Below are 16,559 nucleotides of genomic sequence, written 5' to 3' on the forward strand. Positions count from 1 at the left end.
AATGATGGGGCACTATTTCTCCCATTGACACCAACAATGGGGCACTTTTCCAAATGTGATGTTTACTCCCACTGATGCCAGGAAAATGTAGTGCTTCCTCATCAGTGCCACCCGATCAGTGGCATTCAGTGCCCATCAGTGCAGCCTCTTCAGTGCACATCAGTGAAGAAGAAAAATTATCCACTTAAGCCCCGGAAGAATTTACCCCCTTCCTGACCAGGGGGTATTTTGCGATTCGGCACTGCAGGACTTTAACGGACAATTGCGCAGTCGTGCAACACTGTACCTAAATGAAATTGATGTCCTTTTTTTCCTACAAACAGAGATTTCTTTTGGTGGCATTTGATCACCTGTGCGATTTTTTGATCATGCGCTATAAACAAAAAAAGAGCGCCAATTTTGCAAAAATAACAATATTTTTCAAATTTTTTTATATGAAATTCCCCCCCAAAAAAATGTAAAAATCAAGATTTTTTAACATTTTAGGCCAATTTGTTTTCTGCTACATATGGAAACAGAGGACTAATAGACCCATGATATTTCCATAAATAGAACCTGTCACCTGCCAATGTTATTTAGGACATGTTAGCTCTCTTGTGATAGCAATAAAGTTCAAGAGATTGTAAAGGTAAAAAATGAAAGAATAAAAATTAAACATGTCTATTCTTACCTGCTCTGTGCAATGGAATTGCAAAGAATGTCTGGAAACCTCCTCTTCTCGGGTCCCCCACTGGCGCTCCAGACTCCTCTGATCTGTCTAGTGCCCCCATTGTAAGCCACATCCCATGGGGGCATTTGTGCATTCTCACTCCCAAGCCCCAATGCTGCGTCCATTGACACAGACAGAGGGACTCGGTCCTGCCCCCTTGTCTCTGGCTTTGGTTGACAGCAGCGGGAGCCAATGGCACCCGGTGCCCCAGCAAAGTCAATGAGACCTTGAAGTGAGGGGAGAGAGCTGCAGATGTGCACAGCGCTGGAGCACATGGGGGCTCAGGTAAGTAAAAGGGGGGGGGGGGAATGCTGATGCTTGAATGCATGGACGTAAAAAAAAAAAAAAAATCTTTAGGCTTTAGAACCACTTTAAGTGTTAAAAAATTAAAATACTTATGTAGCACCCTCCTAGGTAGGTGCTAGGAAGAAAACATAGTCTGCTCCATCTGCTTATCAGGGGAGCCTGATCAGTAGTTATGCCTGTTGCATGTGTCCATATGTGATTCATCTGGTCTGAGGGAGGGTCCCCACTGTATCCAATAGGGGAGCCTGTTAGACAGTGGAGGAAACCCAGCCAGTGACACACAGGCTTTGTAACTATCCCAGTGGGTTGGCACAAACAGTGGTGCATCCTGGGATATGTTATAAAAGCCACGGGCACATGTGACAGGGTGTCTTTGGGTGGGAAGCCAGGTCCCAAGAGGAGGGCGGCGGCTGTCTCTTCTCCTGTTGCTGAGGAAGGTGGTCACAGGCGGTCGGCCTTGTGAGCCAGAAGTGTGGTGCTGAGGCAAGAGGTCCAGTGGATGCTGACAAGTGGAGTTGGAGGCAGAGCAACCTTGGGAAAAACAGTGTCCGTGAGTACCGGGAAGATTGCCAGGGGGTCTGCCCAGGAAGGGGACCACTCCAGTGGAGTGTCAGTGGACAGGAGGTCAGCACACATGGCAAGTGAGAAAGGGGGTGCCAAGGTAGGACCCTGAAAAGTAACTTTAACAGGATCATATTCTCTATCTTCACTTCAGTGGCAAGGTGAAGCAGCGGCCTTGCCGCACACACTACAGCTAGTTGTACACCCGGACTACGTTTCTAGGGGCCGGTCCACACTGGATGTGGTGCAAATTCACAGCGAATTAGCTGCGGATTCCGCACCACATCAGAATCGCAGGCAGTTCACACTGTGCTCTGCGAACCGCTGAAGGAGTCCATATTAAATTAATGACACCCCAAATCGGTTTACAGTGCGAACTGTGAAATCGGATAGGAATCGGATTTCATGGGTGTGAACAGCCATGCAATCTGATTTTGGTGAGGACAAAAAAAGGGTCCTGCATGAGTTTGGTCCGAATGCGATGCAAATTCAGCCATACAGCTTGAATGGCTGAATTTGCATCGCACAGACATTGCATGTGATCTGTACAGCAATGCGGTGCGAATCACATGCAATGTCTGGCATTGCATAAGTGTGAACCAGCCCTGAATGTGTACGTTTCCATAAGTGGTATATAACCCAATGGGCTCTTTCACACTAGTGGAATAGGAAAAGCAGAAGGCTGAGCTGCAGTTTTACCCCCCCCCCCCCCCCCCCCCGGCCACCCACCGGGAATCTAACATTATAAACTGACAGAGCTGTACACATGCCAAGTCCTAGTCCGTGACATTGTAGAAAAATAAAATAAAATTATAAAAAATACAATCATAATACCAAAAAATAAAAACTACTGACACCAGTGGGTGAACTTCCAGGATCGCAAAGGTCACACTTGCGACCGGGCTCTGGCATTCCACCACCGTGAGGAGGCCCCAAGATGGCAGGAAGGGGGCCCACTGCAGAACTTGTGAAAGGGTCCCACTGCAGGACCATAATAAAGGGGCCTCACAACAAGAATAAAGGGCCCCAGGATCTGTGGGAAGAGCCCCAGGCTTGAAGGGAACGGCCCCGCCAGGGGTCCGGGGGGCCCTTCGTGGTTTCTTCCCCTGTGGGGCCCTGAAGGTTCTTGTTAAGCCTCTGCCCCCAAATGACCCCTTTTTGGAAAGTAGGCAGTCCAAGGTATTTAGTAAGAGGCATAGTGAGTTTTTGGAAGTTGTAATTTGTTTGTCACAATTTTTTGGAAAAGGAAGAAACTAAATAAAAGTTTTGTTCCCTCTATTTTTTTTTTTTTTACATACTGTCACCAGTGGAGTACAGTCATGATATAACTGGTGCAGCAGTGATCAGAGATACTGACTGGTGACAATATGTTAAAAAAATAAACAAATAATAATCGTAATATTAATTTTTTTAGACATTTTTTATGTAGCACCTTCATAGTTAGGTAGGTGCTAAGTAAATGCATCTATGCTCCTTCTGCTTATCAGGGGAGCTGATCTATTAGGTTGCCTGTCACAAGTTTCCAGGTGTAATTCACTGGGTCTGAGGGAGCGTCCCCACTGTATCCAAGGAGGGAGCTTGTTGGACAGCGGAGGAAACCCAGCCAGTGACATAGCTTTTATGGGAGTCCCAGTGGGAGGGCATTCTTGCAATGCATCCTGGGATTGCTCATAAAAGCAGAGGGGGCATGTGACATGGCATCTTTGGCGGGAAGCAGAGTCCCAGGAGGAGGTGGACGGCTGTCTCTCCTCCTGCAGTGTGTGAAGAAGATGGTCTTAGGCGGTCGGCCTAGTGAGCCAGGTGTGGAGCTGAGCTACAGAGGATCCGGTGTACTTGACGGTGGAGCTGCTGGCAGAGTCTCTTGGGAAAAACAGTGTCCGTGAGTACTGAGGGACCTGTCAAAGGGTCTGGCTCAGGAAGGGGGACCACTCCAGTGAAGTCAGGGGATCAAGGAGCTAGCTCACACAGAGAGTATTACAATAAAGGGGGTGCCATGTAGAGAGCCCTGAAGAATAGGAACAAAGGGGGTACCAGGAAGGGCCCTGAAGTGTGTTCTGCAGTACAGTACAGCTTATCTAAAGCAGTTCATTAATTACTACTTCATTGCTAGTGACAAGGTGAAGCAGCGGCCTTGCCGCACTCAGTTACTTCTAGATCTCCCAGCAAATTGTGCATAGTTCATTCAAGTTGGAGTATCCACCTCATTCCCTTCTCCTATCCAAGTTCTCAATAAAACCACAAAAACAAAAACTCCTAGACTGTTTCTTGACTGAGCCAGGCACTTTGAAGTCGCTGAACTATTGTACGGTTGCTATGGGTAACCCAGGGGAACCCGTCACCAGCAGCTCTTAAGGGAGTAGTGCTACATTTGGGGGCTCATCCAGGGATGTCGCCCTGGTTGCTAATGGCAACGGCCAAAGAAAATGTTCAAAATCACAATTTTTGCTTCAGAGATAGTGTTCTAATGCTCAAAACAGGCCTGCTCTACAGGAGATAGGGAGAGAAAATTGCACAATAATGGTTGCCCTTGGCAATGGAAAGGTTCCAGTCTGAATCACAATATGCCGGAAAGCTTCCGACTGAGCTACAAATTGTATACTCCCATGAGGTGCTGGGAGGCAAGAGAAGGGCACCTTTTTGTGAATATGGACTGTGTCTGCTTAACATTGAAAGGTGCAAGTATGGGCAGAGAAAATGGCGGCCAGGGGCACGTGGATCGGTGTGCCAGGGGCCACGGGTGTGCCAAGACTATATGGAAAAGTGTTGACCGTGCATACGACAGCGGGACATTTATTCTAAACAGTGGCAGTGTCAATACTGTGAAGAAATCTGTCGGCCATGCCGTTGAGGGTAGTGGGGCTTTCTTTGGAGACAGTATCGTAACGAGCCTTCCTTGTACATGTGCTGGGAAGAGGACTGTTGACCAAGCATACGACAGCGGAACAATTCTCTGGACTGGCAAAGAGGGATAGCTGGCTCAAAGTGATGGAGGCGCAGCTGGGGCCCTGTTACAAGTGTAGCGGGGTCTTCCATTATACAAGTTGTAAAAGACTGCTGCTTGACATTTGAGAGGAACTCGGCTCCATCTAGTGGCCAAAAGGACACATTGCAGCGGCTATGGAATTTCTTTTGATGTGATTTTCCTTTCAGGAAGTTGAGCAGTCTTCATCGCCCATAGTGCTTTGAGAGTACCAGGATGCACTGCTTCACCACACAGCCTTCTGGGGGAAGCTTTATAAAGGAAGGGAGGAGCCAGGCTCACTCTCTTGGGAAAGACACAGTGAGACAAGCAGGAAGCCAGCGCTGTGGGGTGATGCTGCATGCTAGGCCGAAACTCCTGGGCCTTAAGTGACTAAGTTGCAGTGTTTCATCTCCAGTAGAGGATCCCTCCTGGAGGTCCCATCGATGTTCTACAGAGACCAGACTCATCCACCCCAAATACCTAGCGCGGCTGGTGACAGAGGCCGGAGACTGAGACAGCAGCGGAGGCTTCCTGGGAGACAGTCCTGTTGGTGAGAGGGCACCTGCCCAAAAACTGACTCTATCTATCAAAGAAGTAACTTTAGTCAGGATTAGCCTTAGAGTAGTAGAAGGCAATTTACCAGGTGGCCCAGTACATCTCTCACAGAAGTTTTACCGCCAATCCTGCACAGACACCCCGCGGTGATTACTAACTGTTTGCTGCCATTCTCTCTATTGATCACCCATACTCAATGTGGATTACAAATCGCGAGTGCACCAACGTTGCTAGCGAAGATATAGAGAAGAAACAGCGGACTCAGATAGGTCTGACTGTCTGGTACTGTGTCTAACTGAATGCTGAGCCTTATTTCCAAAAGTATAATAGTGATTAAGATGGTGGTCCTATAGGCTCGGAGACATTTCCTGAAACAATTAATGTGCCCTTGAGGAGTGATATCACAGTATTTATCTTATCTTTGATTAATTAATCAGTATATCCTTTTACAAAGTCATATTTTACTGTATCGAAACTGTTTATTTGATTTACAGTAAATAACTTTCCTGTTTAAAAGCAAGCTTGTGTGTGGTCACCTTGTATTACCCAGAAGGACTGCAGCTGGAGAGAGGTAACAGGTCATTATTATTTATTGAAGTGTTATATTCCAATCTGTGTAGCCATTTGGTATTCCAGTCCTATTCTGGGTCAGTTGTGCCTAGGGAGGGTTCGAGCCAATTCTGTGGGTTGTTAGGCAGGACGTAGACCCAATAATCTAATCAGCAGCTCCTGCGGGGGTGGTGCTACACGTGGGGGCTCGTCCGGGATTATCTACAGTCCTGCAACACAACCCTCTCAGCCACAGAATCCCCCTCAACGCAGAAATGGATCCTACCGCTGCAGCCGAGTGGTGCAGGGAAGAGAATGTCGTAGTGGAAAATGGCCTGGTGGTTGAAATCAAGGGAGAGGTCTGGACTGAGGAAAAACTCCTCCCAGTTTTAAGGGCACTGTCCACAGACAGGAAATTCTGGGTGACTGACATAAAGACAGACACCACCGTTCCACACTTGTATGCATTGTGTGAGTGGAGGAAGGGGGTCCCTGATTACTTTAAGGGAACCAGTGTAAAGACTACTGACCAAACAGAACTTTTCTTAATACATCCAGAAGTCCTTACTGAAGGTCCCTCATCCACCACTCCTGGGGGATCCAGCAAAGAAAAAGGTGTCCAAGAAGGGAGTCCAGAGTCACCACCTTTGTCTACCTTTAGCTCAGAACTGTGTGCTGTTCTCGGGGAAATCGTAGCAAAATGTAGTAAGGACTCCCCAAACTATCTGATGACTGGATATAGGAAGCTCAGGACATTCTCTGGGAAACAGCCTGTGCCTTCGACAGAAGATGGGTTTGAAGAGTGGTTAGATACCGCCACTCAGGCTTTGGAAGAGTGGGAGGTACCAGAACAGCACAAGAAACAGAGAATCACAGAAAGTTTAAAGGGACCTGCACTAGAGGCCGTACGTAATCTCAAGCTAAGCAAAAAGAACTGTACTGCACAGGATTATCTAGACATTCTACAAGATGTATTTGGTCGGACGGAGAACGTGGCTGAACTTCTTTACCAGTTAGACCACTGTTACCAAGAAGAGGAAGAGAAGTTGTCCGAATTTATTAGACGCCTAGATAAGATCATCCACCAGATCTTGTTAAAGAAAGGGATAGACCCCCGGAAGGTAGATGAGACTCGTGCACGGCAGGTGCTGAGAGGGGCTCAACCCTTAGATCCCATTGCCATACTGTTGCGAACTCGCCAAGATGGTGGCATTCTGGAATACCCTGACCTGATCCGAATGGTCAGAGAAGAAGAGGTCATGTTGGACAACAAAAGGAAGAGTCGGCAGTTTGACTCAACTGCTCGTGTCAGAGTGATAAGTGCAAAAGAAAGTGACTCGCAAGTTGAACTCCTAAAGACCCAGGTGTCCCAGTTGATAGAAATGGTGTCCATCCTGACTAGTCAGGCATCTACTCTACCTGATGGGAACGTGTCAGAGAAGCCGGATAAACCTTCTAACCTTAGAGTAGACCCGGAACCGAGACCTAGGAGATTGCTAACTTGTTTCAACTGTGGGGGAGTAGGACATGTTAGAGGAGTATGTCCCAGCCCAGGAAATGTCGCCTCAGAACCTCGCAAGCCAGCGGAAAAACTTCAGAGGGCACCCGTGAAGGAGTCGACCGGGTGCCCGCCAGTTTCAAGGGAATCCAAGAGACTCAATGATTCAGGGAATCTGAGTCAGGGAGTCAGATCCAGGTACAACGCCCCTAGTTCTATACTCCAGGCTACTGAGAGGAGGAAAATCAATGCACACCGGGCCCAGAGGGGACTGAAGTCCAGAAGAAAAAAAAAGAAGAGAGCCTGGGTGCAGAGAACTGAATCAGACAACAAGGCCACTTCAAGAGAATTCCCAACTAACTTGGTCGGGCCTTCTCCTGTAGTCTCTGTCCAGGTAGAAGGAATTTACACAAGAGCCCTCCTTGACACTGGGGACCAAAGTTTCTCAAGTGGGGGGAGTGTGTAGCGGGGTCTTCCATTATACAAGTTGTAAAAGACTGCTGCTTGACATTTGAGAGGAACTCGGCTCCATCTAGTGGCCAAAAGGACACATTGCAGCGGCTATGGAATTTCTTTTGATGTGATTTTCCTTTCAGGAAGTTGAGCAGTCTTCATCGCCCATAGTGCTTTGAGAGTACCAGGATGCACTGTTTCACCGCACAGCCTTCTGGGGGAAGCTTTATAAAGGAAGGGAGGAGCCAGGCTCTCTCTTGGGAAAGACACAGTGAGACAAGCAGGAAGCCAGCGCTGTGGGGTGATGCTGCATGCTAGGCCGAAACTCCTGGGCCTTAAGTGACTAAGTTGCAGTGTTTCATCTCCAGTAGAGGATCCCTCCTGGAGGTCCCATCGATGTTCTACAGAGACCAGACTCATCCACCCCAAATACCTAGCGCGGCTGGTGACAGAGGCCGGAGACTGAGACAGCAGCGGAGGCTTCCTGGGAGACAGTCCTGTTGGTGAGAGGGCACCTGCCCAAAAACTGACTCTATCTATCAAAGAAGTAACTTTAGTCAGGATTATCCTTAGAGTAGTAGAAGGCAATTTACCAGGTGGCCCAGTACATCTCTCACAGAGGTTTTACCGCCAATCCTGCACAGACACCCCGCGGTGATTACTAACTGTTTGCTGCCATTCTCTCTATTGATCACCCATCCTCAATGTGGATTACAAATCGCGAGTGCACCAACGTTGCTAGCGAAGATATAGAGAAGAAACAGCGGACTCAGATAGGTCTGACTGTCTGGTACTGTGTCTAACTGAATGCTGAGCCTTATTTCCAAAAGTATAATAGTGATTAAGATGGTGGTCCTATAGGCTCGGAGACATTTCCTGAAACAATTAATGTGCCCTTGAGGAGTGATATCACAGTATTTATCTTATCTTTGATTAATTAATCAGTATATCCTTTTACAAAGTCATATTTTACTGTATCGAAACTGTTTATTTGATTTACAGTAAATAACTTTCCTGTTTAAAAGCAAGCTTGTGTGTGGTCACCTTGTATTACCCAGAAGGACTGCAGATGGAGAGAGGTAACAGGTCATTATTATTTATTGAAGTGTTATATTCCAATCTGTGTAGCCATTTGGTATTCCAGTCCTATTCTGGGTCAGTTGTGCCTAGGGAGGGTTCGAGCCAATTCTGTGGGTTGTTAGGCAGGACGTAGACCCTATAATCTAATCAGCAGCTCCTGCGGGGGTGGTGCTACACAAGCAAGAAGAGTGGATACGTGTCCGCTGAGGGGCACGGTCTGCTTTGCAGTGACTTCCATGTCGGCTGAGTTAAGAGAGAGCGGCATTGGAGGGGTAACTGCACTGTGCGGGAAAGCGCGCGCTGAAGAGTTCTGCCCAGCAGGAGGAGCCACCGCCATAAAGGAAATGTGGGTGGAGATTTGTTCACGCCCAGCCAATCAGGAGTGACAAGGAAAGTCCATAAATTACTTCCTCCTTCAGGTGTGGCTGAGAGGGAGAAACGTGTGCAGAGAAGCAACATGGAGAGTGCCAGAGTGAGACAGAGCGCATCAGCGATCATTCCACCTGTTGGCGGAGAACCTGCTAGGAAGACCAGGGAGCAAAACGGAGAGCCGAAGACATCCATCCTATGGGATACAGGAGTGCGGATGGTGCCCGATGGAAGACTGGCATTATACACCGGAGGAGGCGTGGAGCAGTTAGGCCTGGTATGTCCCTAGTGTTTGAGTGTGACTTTGCGGGTGCAAGCATGCAGCCAGTGTGGGCATTGCGGTCATCTGCTGCTGCAAGCGGAGAAGAGTGAAGGTCGGCCCAAGAAGTTTTGTGTGTCATGGGAGACCGGAGTCACTCGGGCCTTGTCGGCTTTGGAATCGGGGCCTTTCCAGGGTCGTGGGACAGGAGTGTTCAGAGTAGTGATGCAGCTGGAGGCCATACAACCTGGCAGTGGTCCAGTATGCTCATTAAAGGAGACCCGAATGTCAGAGCAAGGATGCATGCAGGTAGTACGGGCCGGAGAGTGACCACCTGATGCACTGAAGGCTGCAGCAGTAGAAACAAAGTCTGCTCCCCTGAAAATTGAGGAGAAAAGATGGCCAGCGGCAACTAGGGCTGAAAAAAATGAGTGTCAGAAGTGAGGAAGTGGCCGGGGTCATCGATGTGGGGTCTCCTAGTTTCCAGAATCTGTTTGGATCTGTAGAGGAAGGAATTGATGTCTGGGGGTCGGAAGATGAAACTGAGTGGGACTGGGGATCTGAGGAACGGAACAGTCCACCTTGTCCTGATGTGTTATAAGTGCCAGATGAAGAGACTAGGGACTCTGTGGTGTGTGGAGAGCTTGCCCAGAGTCTGGGGTTCTGCAAGGCCTATGCCAGTCGGGTCCCAGATTTAACCCCACCCAAGAACTATGCCCGGGCTCGGGACCAAAATGAGGCCTACAGCTCTCTAATCAGGCGTGAGGAGACACAATTTTCTCCAGCTGGGAGAGGGAACCGGAAAACCCTTCCTAGATTCTCAAGGATGCAGCGGTGGCTGCAAAGAAAAGTTGCAATGGTATACGGATATGATTACCCTTACGCTCCATGGTAGGTCATGTTGGAAATGAAGAGAAGAGAGAGTCTTGGTGTGATGAGGCCATATGGGACTTCCTGTTTGTCCCCAAGCCTCACCGAAATTCCACCAAGTTTGATCTCTGGAAAAACTTCTTATCAGTTAAGACCCAGTGGAACTATGGGCGGTCCACTTACCTGGACCGAGTGGAGGTCCTACGCACAGACAGATAGGGCCAGGCCTGGTCGTTCCACGTCAGAGATGAAAATGGGAAGTTAGTGAGAATTCCTCATCCCGATTACTACATCTGAGGAGGACTTTAAGAGAAGAAATTTGCAAATGGCTGGCTAGCCTATATTTAGGATTGAAACAAGCAAGTTGCATGTTCTGTTGCTATTGGGGTGTATGTCCCCTTTCCACTATCCCTCCCCCTTCTATCCTGACAGAATAGGTTGAGAACTACAGTGTTGCCCTTAGTGGACCTAAATCAGAGGGCCGTCCCTCTTCAGAGTATTTTTTGTTGAAACAGACCCTCGTTGCTGTTCCGCAGACCCCCTTCGGCCATCGGCCAGGGTCTTGGATTACAAAAGAGAAAGAAAAGAGCACAAGACCAACAATGAAGGTCAAGTTCAAAGTTCTGCCTCAGGTTCCAGCGGAACTACTTAGGCCCATGGGCCAGACTGGGACCATGTCAAGAAGCTGCCTATGAAGTGGTAGGCAGCCTGCTGAGAGTTTGGTCGGGGTGCCCTGGTATCATTGGGGACCCCTGAAGATACTTTTTCCTTTCTTGGGATTGTGTGGTCACTCAGGCTCCAGTGACTGATCCCCCGGTGGATAGGATTGCTATGGACTAAGTAGGTAGATTTCCCCCGCGGGGAGGATCTTCTCATCAATTTGAAAATTTAGGTAGAGGTAATCACTGTATGCTTGTGATGTGTTTAACCTCACTCTTTTCTTCACAGGTGACACCAAGCTTAGAGACAGTGAGTCAGGTTGTTGAGATTTAATTACCCATCAGAGCAGGCTTTGCTTGGTGGGAGGTGCATTGCCATAAATGCGCCTAAAATGTACCATATTGTAGCGAGAGTGTACTATATTGTATAGAGAGATACATATATTTTTGCATTTAAATTATTAATTGTTCATTTGTTGTTATCCTTTTCCCCTTTTCAGGTTTGTGGGATACTCCAAGTTTTTTTTTTTTTTTTAATAGGATTTGTGTAGGGGGCAGGTGCCCCAGAGCCAAAGGGACGTGGCTCAAATTGGTGGGGGGTGGATGTAGCACCCTCCCAGTTAGGTAGGTGCTAGGGAAATGCATCTATGCTCCTTCTGCTTATTAGAGGAGCCTGATCTATTAGGTTGCCTGTCACAAGTTTCCAGGTGTGATTCACTGGGTCTGAGGGAGTGTCCCCACTGTATCCAATGAGGGAGCTTGTTGGACAGTGAAAGAAACCCAGCCAGTGACACATTAGCTTTTATGGGATTCCTAGTGGGAGGGCATTCTTGCAATGCATCCTGGGATTGCTCATAAAAGCAGAGGGGGCATGTGACAGGGCGTCTTTGGTGGGAAGCAGGAGGAGATGGACGGCTGTCTCTCCTCCTGCAGAGTGTGAGGAAGAAGGTCTTAGGCGGTCGGCCTAGTGAACCAGGTGTGGAGCAGAGCTGCAGAGGATCCGGTGTAACTGACGGTGGAGCTACTGGCAGAGTCTTTTGGGAAAAACAGTGTCCGTGAGTACTGAGGGACATGCAAAAGGGTCTGGCCCAGGAAGGGGGACAACTCCAGTGAAGTCAGGGGATCAAGGAGCTAGCTCACATGGAGAGTATTACAGTAAAGGGGGTGCCATGTAGAGAGCTCTGAAGAATGTGAACAAAGGGGGTGCCAGGAAGGGCCCTGAAGAGGGTTCTGCAGTACAGTACAGCTTAACTAAATCGGTTCATTAATTACTACTTCATCGCTAGTGACAAGGTGAAGATGATCACTGTTACAAGCAATAGTTAGCGGTCATGAATGGCTTTCCATTCATGGCAGCTTGCTTACTGTTGACATGCTGTGACTGACTATAGCTAATCATAGGGTACTGGGTGCTGTGATTGGCCTGGTATCAGGTGATAGCTGTGGGCAAATCACAGCCTCACATGATTACACTGTCAACAAACCATTCATGATTTGCTTCTTTTCCTTACTGTTTTGTTGACAGTGTAATCATGTGATCACTATGACCAATCGCATCAATCACAACTGATGTGAGAGCCGAGCGCCATGATCGGCTGTGTCCACCAGGCACAGTGGTCAAGGAATTGCACTGCTACATGCCCTAGGGCAGTGATGGTGAACCTTGGTATCCCAGATGTTTTGGAACTATATTTCCCATGATGCTCATGCACTCTGCAGTGTAGTTGAGCATCATGGGAAATGTAATTCCAAAACATCTGGGGTGCCAAGGATCGCCATTACTGCCCTGTAGGGGGGGGCGCTAGTGCGCATTTGCTAGGAGACGTACTGGTACGTCGCCTAGCCTGGCTGTGCCACCCATCTGCAAGAAAAGTTCTGTGGGCAGACGGCAAGCAGTCAACAGGTGTCAGTAGTCTGGATGATGCCTGAACAAAGATGGTTCCATCTTTCTGGAGAGAAAGGCAGATGAAGGCCTTATCAGAGGAAGTACTGTGATCTCTGCGAGAGGAATTAAATACCTACCTGGAGGTGTTACCTTGACACTCTACTTATTAGATATATATTTTTTAAATGTCCACTTAAACATCACAAGTACATTTTTTCTAATTGTTCTGGCATCAGAAAAGGCTGGGAAAGTTTTATTAGCAGGAAGTGTTTGTCTATGTAAATCAATCATGATTAAATATAGACAAGAATACAAAAACTTTGATGAAACAGATTAAAATATTTATTGGCAACACAGGTCTCATTTCCTTCAATTATCTAAAGCAGGGGTCTCCAAACTTTATAAGGGCCGGTTTACTGTCCTTCAGGCTTTGGAGGGGTGGTAGTGGCCAGTGGGAGTGGAAAGTGCATTGGCATCAGTGGACATAAGCAGTGCCCCATAATTGGTTTTGTCGGGAGGAAAAAGGCCCCATTGTTTGTAATATAGTGTCATTGACAGTGTCAGTTGTTGGAATAGTGCCCCAAGGGCCAGATAAAGGTGAGCAGAGGGCCACATCCAGGGCCCCGGACAGCAGTTTGGAGACCACTGATCTAAAGCAAAGATTATTTACGTTCACACTCTACAGTCACACAGTGCACTCTATGGAAGACACGTTATACAGCATATAATGTGCATAGTTCCAGATATTGCATCTACAATGGTAGAAAACATCTACATACAAAAATGAAGGATTAGCATACTTGGTATGGGCCAGAGCATAGAGGCAGTGGTTTAAGGCATAAATAAATCTGAGTAACAGAGTGCAATAAGGCCGATCCATGGAATACCAAACAACCTGGAACATACAAGGAGGAAAAAATGAAACATAAGGCCTATGACAAAACAACATACATGCATGGAGCTGGGATTAGTACAGGACACTGTGTATAGAGCTGGGATTAGTACAGGACACGGTGCATAGAGCTGGGATTAGTACAGGACACGGTGCATAGAGTTAATGAAGTCACGTGATCAGGTGACGCAACACGTTGGGAGGAGCCGATGACGTCACACCGGAAGTGTACAGTCCACCATTTGGTTAGAGGTTTTCCTTGCTGTAATGCCTGTAAACTGCTGTGCACCAGGATATGTGCACAGGACACCGAATGTAGAGCTGGGATTATACACGGTGTATAGGACTGGGATTAGTACAGGACACTGTGTATGGGGCTGGGATTAGTACAGGACACTGTGTATAGGGCTGGGATTAGTACACGACATGGGGAATAGGGTGGGGATCAGTACAGGGTGCTGTGCAAAGAGCTGGGATTAGTACAGGATGCTGTGTATAGGACTGGAATTAGTAAAAGACACTGTGCATGGAGCTGGGATTAGTACAGGACCCTGTGCATGGAGCTGGGATTAGTACAGGACCCTGTGCATGGAGCTGGGATTAGTACAGGACACTGTGCATAGATATAATGAAGTCACCTGATCAGGTGACGCAACACGTTTGGAGGAGCCAATTACGTCACACCGGAAGTGTACAGTCCACCATTTTGTTAGAGGTTTTCCTTGCTGTAATGCCTATAAACTGCTGTGCACCAGAATATGTGCACAGGACACTGAACATAGAGCTGGGATTAGTACAGGACACTGTGTATGGGGCTGGGATTAGTACGGGACACTGTGTATGGGGCTGGGATTAGTACAGGACACTGTGTATGGGGCTGGGATTAGTACGGGACACTGTGTATGGGGCTGGGATTAGTACGGGACACTGTGTATGGGGCTGGGATTAGTGCCAGACACTGTTTATGGGGCTGGGATTAGTGCCGGACACTGTGTATGGGGCTGGGATTAGTGCCGGACACTGTGTATGGGGCTGGGATTAGTGCCGGACACTGTGTATGGGGCTGGGATTAGTGCGGGACACTGTGTATGGGGCTGGGATTAGTGCGGGACACTGTGTATGGGGCTGGGATTAGTGCGGGACACTGTGTATGGGGCTGGGATTAGTGCGGGACACTGTGTATGGGGCTGGGATTAGTGCGGGACACTGTGTATAGGGCTGGGATTAGTACGGGACACTGTGTATAGGGCTGGGATTAGTACGGGACACTGTGTATAGAGCTGGGATTAAGTCAGGACACTGTGTATAGGGCTGGGATTAGTACAGGACAATATGCATGGAGCTAGGATTAGTATAGGACACTGTGCATGGAGCTGGGATTAGTACAGGACAGTGCGCGTAGAATTTATTAAGTCACGTGATCAAGTGACGCAACACGTTGGGAGGAGCCGATGACGTCACATCGGAAGTGTACAGTCCGCCATTTTGTTAGAGGTTTTCCTTGCTGTAATACCTGCAAACTGCTGTGCACCAGGATATGTGCACAGGACACCGAACATAGAGCTAGGATTAGTACAGGACACTGAACATAGAGCTAGGATTAGTACAGGACACTGTGCATAGAGCTGGGATTAGTACAGGACACTGCGTATAGAGCTGGGATTAGTACAGGACACTGTGTATAGGGCTGGGATTAGTAGACGACATGGTGCATAGGGTTGTGATCAGTATAGGACACTGTGTATGAAACTGGGATTATTATAGGAGGACTATATATTAAACCAAGATTAGGACAGGTAATTGGGCATATAGAAAGGTCAGTCTGAGCAGAGCTAGGATTACCAGAGGACAGCATGCACAGCTCTGGTATTAGAACAGGAATCTGTACATGGAACTGGGATTAGAATAAAACAGTACATTCTACCAGGGTAAGCGCTGGAATGTTTTTTATGTAGTGGGAATTTTATTACTCTATGCCTTTTACACAAAGGCCCGTCAAGTGCTGAGATGACACATGAATGTTGGTTCTTGGTAATGTTCGTCGGTCCTGGAAGACTTTCAGGATTAGTATTTTTCAGTTTCTCTGTAGAGTCCATCTAACAGGGTCACGTCCAGACTTCAGTTGGGATAACGCCCTCCTTGCTGTTTAATGGAGGTAACAGGTTCTCTTCGGAAAGAAAGTGCAATGGGAACTCCACCAAATGGCCCTTCACCCGCGTTAACATCTCCCTTGAGAGCTGGGGGTTTGTGCTGGCAAGGCTTTGCACAGCTGTATAGGCCTGACGTACGCGGTGACTCGGCACGGCATTGGTTGGGAGACAACGGAAAACCTTTGAGAGTGGACAGACACAGAACAAGGAGTTATAAATGCAGGTTAGGTCACCTGTAGTAAACATGATATTTCCCTATATAACCAAAATTTAATAGACGTAACAATCTATTGAAGGGTTACTTCACCCAAAACTGATATTTCATAGGTTGACTTTTGTGAGTTTCTCATATACCCTGAGGACCCCAGTGGTGAGAACTCCCTGCCATGCTTCTAAACTTTGTTCTTTTCTATCGTGGGCTTTTTGGATGCCCCTGCCAACAACAGTATTACCTATAATATGAAACAAATAATAAACCTACCAGGGATGGTGGGAGCTCCTCATAAGGGGCACACAGCAGGTGTGCAGACCTAGGAACCCAACACAGAGATGGTGGGAACCACTTACAGTATTATTGCACAAAGTATTTATACCTGGTAACCTAGCACTAAAGATGGTGGGAATCCCTCATAATGGGGCAACAGGTGTGAAGACCCAAAGAACTCACCATAGGGATGGTGGAATTGTGGGAATTCCTCATAATGGGCACAGCAGTTGTGAAGACCCAGGAGCCCAGCACAGAGATCTCACCAGAAGAGTCAATGAGAAATTATTTGGGCCTTCTCACACCTCTGCATTTCCA

At 47.8% G+C, this 16,559-nt stretch overlaps 1 protein-coding gene and 1 long non-coding RNA gene across 3 annotated transcripts in view; one reads left to right on the top strand and one right to left on the bottom strand.

Moving 5' to 3' along the window:
- Positions 1–16,559, top strand: part of LOC309552384 — an 879,384-nt gene that overhangs the window by 734,935 nt on the left and 127,890 nt on the right. The window lies entirely within an intron of this gene.
- Positions 14,681–16,559, bottom strand: part of PLD2 (phospholipase D2) — a 148,867-nt gene continuing 146,988 nt past the window's right edge. For both annotated transcript variants that reach the window (XM_082253318.1, XM_082253317.1), the window contains exon 25: positions 14,681–15,937. In XM_082253318.1, the coding sequence (XP_082109444.1) occupies positions 15,713–15,937 (225 nt within the window). In that variant the 3' untranslated portion in view covers positions 14,681–15,712. The remainder of the gene's footprint in view (positions 15,938–16,559) is intronic.

Source organism: Pelophylax lessonae (assembly GCF_965119305.1).
Source record: "Pelophylax lessonae genome assembly, chromosome: 4".
Taxonomy (NCBI): domain Eukaryota; kingdom Metazoa; phylum Chordata; class Amphibia; order Anura; family Ranidae; genus Pelophylax; species Pelophylax lessonae.